We start from the raw sequence: 6000 nt of genomic DNA, 5'->3' as shown, positions 1-6000 counted from the left end.
TAGCCTGTTTCGCGGTTTTTTAAGCCCCTTGGCATGTCCTGACCTGATCAAGAGGGAGTCAACTGCTCTCTGGAATGTTCCGGGAGAAGGTGGGAGACTGCTTCCCAGAAGAGGCCTGTGGGTGCTGGAGGGCACCAGGGGGGTCACGCAGGGAGATGCAGGGCAAGCGCCGGGAGGAGCACGAGGGAAGCTGGGGGCAGAGGTGACCCGTACCCGCAGGGGCTAAGGCGGGCGGAACGAGCTGGTAGCGAGGCTTCGAGGGCGGCCCGAGGGGACGGGAGACCCCTCCTGGGGCGCGGCGGCGGCGGCGGCGGCGGCGACCCGGCAGCGCAGGCTGCACCGCCCCGGCTGTCAAGCGAGCGCTGGGGGCGGGCAGGAGGAAGGGGTGGAGGTGCAAGGGGAGGAGGGCTGGCACCGGAGCGCCGCGGTGTCGGTGCAATAAAAATGCATCCCATGGAACTGCCCATGGAGAAGGACGGGACCGAGACTCGGCAGCGAGAGGAGGTGGTAAAAGCGGAGGAGGACGCCCGGGAGGCAGCAGCGGCGGCGGCGGCCGGGAAGTGAAAGGTCTTGCAAAGTTCAGCGGCTGCTGCGGGCGCCGAGCCCCGGGCTAGCGGCGGAGAAGCCCGCGGGACCGCTCCGCAGGGGCTGCGCGGCCAGGCCGGCTATGGTCCGGGAGCTCCCGTCGCCCCTGAGGTGCCCGGGCCCCTCCAGGCCGGTGCGCGAGGGTCACCCCACCGCCCGGCGCGGCCCCGGCCCGCGGCTCCCAGCAGCCGGCGCCCACTGACCGAGCTTGGCGCCCCAGGAGGGGGAAGAAATAAAGAGCCCCAGTTCTTCCCGAGGACTGTTGGCGCTTCATCCCACAACCGAAAGGGCTCAGCTCCCTCCCGCATCCGCCCGGCCCGGGTCCTCCCGGCTCCTCCCGGCCATGGGGAGCTGCGCGCGGCTGCTGCTGCTCTGGGGCTGCTCCGCGGTGGCCGCAGGTGGGTGGTGACGCTGCTGGGCCCCCACCCCCTTTCCCTCGCTCTTTCTGTTCCCTACCTTGGGACTCGGGGGTGCAGGGGAGTGCGGGCTGGGAGCGCTAAGCTCAGCTCGGGAGGATGAAATGAGTGGCCATGTTCCGCCTCTTTCCCCCGGGTCTCCGCAGTTTAAAATACTATTGATTTTTTTGCAACTGCGATACACATGCCCTTAGATAACCCGATATCCTGGGTGCGCCCTGCCGGAGATACCACGGCCTTGGTTTCTTTCTCGTTTTGAGCTTGCGAAAAACTGCTATTCCACTTTGTGAGGAACAAAGGACCAAGCTCGCCATCCCCCGGCACTTCATGGCCTGAGGAATGATGGGGAGGGATGGCCCAGCGACCCTGGGCGCGCGTGGGCCGCGGCTGCTCTCTCGTGGAGAGCGATCGCCGCAGTCCCCCACCTCATGCTGGGCACTAGGGAACCAGGTAGGAACACCTGGGTGGGGTGTGTGCCCTTTCTCCACGGCAGTGGCTGGAACGCAGTGAGACCCCGGGCTGGGACGATAGGTGGTCATCACCCTGGGTTGCACGAGCTGGCTGGCCGCCCCTAGGGAATTGGTACCCTGGCTGAGGCTCCGTGGGAGGTCGGGGGCGGGTCTGCTCTCTGTCTCGGTAACTGGACGACTGGCAAAGGTGTCGGCAGAGGCTCTCTCCCTCCTGCTCCCACCCCGGCTTTCCTAGGCTGTCCTCGGCCACCCGTTCCCAGCGCGCCGTTTCTAAATTCGGGAGCCCCCCTTCTGTTCCTCTCCATCCCCCTTGAGGGTCACCTGGTTTCTAGTCTGGGGTAAGGTCAGCTCACTGTGTGAGGGGGAAAGAAAGTGAGGGACTGACTCTTCACGCATCCAATCTCTCAAACGTTTCTCCTTTGCTCTAGAAAGGGGAGTGTGGGCTGGAGGGACGGACTGGTGGACAGAGAACATTGGCGCCCTGTACCTTCCCTTCTTCCACTCTGCCCCCCAGAGACGCTGGCAAACAGTAAAGCAAAGTTTTAGAATCTTCACCCCAATCCGCCAGATTCAGGAGCATCCTTGCTATGCTTGGATAGTCACTTCTTTGCGGAGCTCCAAGTATTTTGCCTACCAATTATTTATCTGGCTCCGGTCCTTTCTGTACTTACTACTTTGAAGGCATTTAAAACGATCCAGTACTTTCCCCCAAGGAGCCATTAGAGGTCTAAGATTTTACTTTAATTCTTCTTAGGGATGCACCCCTGCCTGCATTTATGCATGCTCCCCCAACCACAAAGTGAATTTTATTAAATCTTTCCCTTTTCAAACCATGTTATGGCAAAAACATGCAAGCAATCAAGAGGTTGTAAATAAATATCACAAGGCAAGTGTTTCAAGTCAAAAATACTTGTACGGGCAGTATATGATTTTCCCTGAAATGCTTTGCAGGTGAGTCATAGCTCACTGTGTGTTTGGGTGATCTGGCCACAAGCAACTGTTGCTGCCGCTAATCAGAACAGTGGCAAACAGAGACTGGGCATAATGCACTTTGAATTTGACATTTAAAAAACCGTGCCTAAAGAAGCCCTTTCTTTTGGTTGCAGAGGCTATGTGGGGCTGGTGATTGTCAGTCAGTGTGTGAAGTGTCTGTCTCTGTTTTAGTCTAAGCTGTCATTTGGCTTCTCCAACAGCCCAGTGATAACAGTTCAGAGGTGCTCTCTCTTAAGAAGCAGAAACGTTCAATTAGCCAGAATTTGGGGTTTGACTTCCTTTTCCTTCTTTCCTTCTCTGTTTTAACTTCTAAAATAGATGATTTTGCTTAAGGTATTCATAATTAACATGACAAACCCAAATTAAAGGATTAAAATACATAGTCAAGATGTTAATAAGAGGATAATGTTTATCATTTTAAGTCATTTTGAAACATTAAAGTCTGTTGGACCTTTGTTTGGATGGAAGCACATGTTTCTTTAAGAAGGTGTTTTAGTTCACAGATAATGTTTAAAGGTGCTGCTAGTGGCTGCCAGACTGTAAACATTCTCCTGTTAAGCAAACAGGCAACTACTATATAATCTGTCATAGGTAGAAGCCCTCAAGAGGCAGAGAGCATGTCAAATAAGCTTTTCTGCCATTTGGCAGTTTAGAGATTCTTTTATTAGTTATATTTACTCAATATCAAAAATAGATATTATGTATCTGAGCACCAGTGGTCTCTCATTTTGCCTCCCTAAGTGAGATCCCACTGTATATTGATAAATATCTCGTGTTGCTTTTCCTAGGGAATTTGTCCTGTCACATTTTTGGATTAAAAATATAATAGAATAAAACATTTCCTCCTTAATGCGTCCTAATAAGCATGTTAGATAATGCTAAGGACTCAAATTATATCTGAAAGACTAGATTTGGTGATCTTAAAAACATTATTGTTTTTAGGGATTATTTAAGTCATACTTCAAAACAAACACGTATTTCAAATATAGGGAATAGAATGTACTTTTTAAGCAAAGTACTTAAAAAGTTCAGGCCAATATCTTTTCCCCAGTGTTTCCCTTTTCCTTTCTCTCACCCTTTATCTGTGTGATTTCCCCCCCTTTTTGTGAATCGTGTATCTGACCATGAAATGCACGCACACACACATGCAGGCTTGCACACATATAGACAAACGCACTGGAAACGCAGGACAGTATTCTGTGCTCCAATTTGATAGAATTTCCTCTTTAGTGAAAGTCTTAAGCTCTTTGGGGATGACTTGACCGTTGAAGACAGAAGAGCTTTCCAGATGGGTTCGTCTTGAATAACATATGCTTTCCCTTTACTAGGACTGAGTGGAGTAGCCGGAGTGAGTTCCCGCTGTGAAAAAGCCTGCAACCCTCGGATGGGAAACTTGGCTTTAGGGAGAAAACTCTGGGCCGACACCACCTGTGGCCAGAATGCCACTGAGCTGTACTGCTCCTACAGTGAGAACGCTGATCTGACTTGTCGGCAGCCCAAATGTGACAAATGCAATGCTGCCCAGCCTCACCTGGCTCACCTGCCAGCCGCCATGGCAGACTCATCGTTCAGGTTTCCCCGCACATGGTGGCAGTCTGCTGAGGATGTGCACAGGGAAAAGATCCAGCTAGACCTGGAAGCTGAATTCTACTTCACTCATCTAATTATGGTGTTCAAGTCCCCCAGGCCAGCAGCCATGGTGCTGGACCGGTCCCAGGACTTTGGGAAGACATGGAAGCCTTACAAGTACTTTGCCACGAACTGCTCAGCTACATTTGGGCTGGAAGATGATGTCGTCAAGAAGGGAGCTCTTTGCACTTCGAGATACTCCAATCCTTTTCCGTGCACTGGAGGAGAGGTAAGAGCACGCGTTTAACTCCACGCTCTAAGTAAGGTAAAAAAATGTTACCAGCCCACATTTTTTTAAAGCATGAAGGTGTACTTGTAGCAACATGAATGAAATTAGAATTTTTCATGAGCTTTATTTGTCATAAATTATTTCTCACCCTTAGATATGGATGTGTAGTCATTTTCAAGCAGGTTGTCCACTGGCTGGGTTTGGCTGGGAATTCAAAGGTTTTAATTTTCTTAATTTTAGGAAGAGTAGATACATGGCATCATCACTCTATCTTTGAGGTTTAAAGGGCTAATGATTTCTTCAGTTAGTGAGACTACTTACTGTAATTCCGAAGGAACAGGAGTTACTGAGACAGCCGGTTCCTGGAGTCCATGCATGCTGGTATCTTCCTGAAACTGTTAACATAAATAGGAAGTAAATAAAACTAAAGCCAAGGGAGAAAAAAATCTGTTTGTCAGAAGGATACTTTTGTATAACAGTGGAGTTTTATTGTTAAGATTACAAGAATGCATAGCAAACAAATGAGGGTAGTGTCTTTTAAGATACAAAAGTTCTTTTTGGACTCACAGTTGCAGTTTAGGGACTTCTATCTACCCTGGGCCCCAAACCATCTCAACCTCATTTTGCAAAACAGCCTCCTTAGCTACTAGTCCAATTTCTGTATGGAATGTTTTCTCCTTGTTTCATATTTCCCCTCCCCTAATGGGAAAACAGGTCTTTTTAACTTATGTGGATATACCTAGAAAATCCCCCTCACCCCTGTATAGCATTATGAAAACATTTAGAGAAAACTAAGTTAAGTGAAATCAGATTAAGAATGTAAAATACCATCACGTAGATCAAGAAATATGGATTCACACAGGTGCCTGGCTGGCTTAGTGGGCAGAACTCATTCAGAGTCATGTGTACAAGCCCCATGTTGGATGTAAAGCTTACTTAAAAAATAAAATAAATAAAATAAAATCATGTTTAAAAAATGTTGATTCTGAAAAAAAGGGAAGAGAGAATATAATCTTTCTAATTCTGGCACGTGTCATGAACCCACAGACGAAATAAGTGGTTCTCAAGTAGGGGTGATTTTGCCACCCCTGGACCCTCCCAGGGGACATTTAGCAATGGCTGAAGACATTTTTGCTGGGAGAGGGATGCTGCGGGCATCTCGTGGGTGGAGGCCAGGGACTGCTAAAGCTCCTACAAGACAGTCGTACCACTCCCACTGCCACTCCCAACAAAGAATTTTTAGTCTCCTGTGTTAATAGTAGCAAAGCTGAGAGAGCCTGGACTACGTGTGAGGCATATGTCCAATGTCTATAGTACAATAGCTACAAAGACAAGATAAGCTCTCTTCTAGTAATCCTAGCCGTCCTTTGTATTACTGTTCTCCGGCTTCCCAGATGATTGTATTTAGTAAACACTTAGGAGCCCCTGCTATGTATTAGGCACTGTAGTCAGTGCCACTAATTCTGCCTTTGGTTTGGGGAGAGGGGTGCTTGCGAGCGGCCTAATGAAGAAGCTGGTTGGGAACTTCTTCCCCCTGCTACCAAAGTCACATATGGACTTTAGCCATGTTACCCAGCTCCTTCTTCTGTGTGCTGTCTGTGGACCAGGCACAGTGCCGCTGGCATGGGAACCAAGTGGGAGTGGCACAAACAGCCAACAGATGACTTTTCCTACTTCT

The 6000-nt window shown here is 49.5% G+C and overlaps 1 protein-coding gene across 2 annotated transcripts in view; it reads left to right on the top strand.

Moving 5' to 3' along the window:
* Nucleotides 1-380: 380 nt before the first annotated feature.
* NTN4 (netrin 4) overlaps nt 381-6000 on the top strand; it is a 114024-nt gene continuing 108404 nt past the window's right edge. The window contains exons 1-2 of one of the 2 annotated variants that reach the window (XM_032874262.1): nt 381-983; nt 3793-4322. In XM_032874262.1, the coding sequence (XP_032730153.1) occupies nt 929-983; nt 3793-4322 (585 nt within the window). In that variant the 5' untranslated portion in view covers nt 381-928. The remainder of the gene's footprint in view (nt 984-3792; nt 4323-6000) is intronic. The other variant, XM_032874264.1, reaches the window with a different exon arrangement.

This window comes from Lontra canadensis, unplaced genomic scaffold, assembly GCF_010015895.1.
Source record: "Lontra canadensis isolate GAN:19392208 unplaced genomic scaffold, GSC_riverotter_1.0 scaffold52, whole genome shotgun sequence".
NCBI classification, from domain to species: Eukaryota; Metazoa; Chordata; class Mammalia; order Carnivora; family Mustelidae; genus Lontra; species Lontra canadensis.
This window is presented reverse-complemented; position numbering and strand designations above follow the sequence as displayed.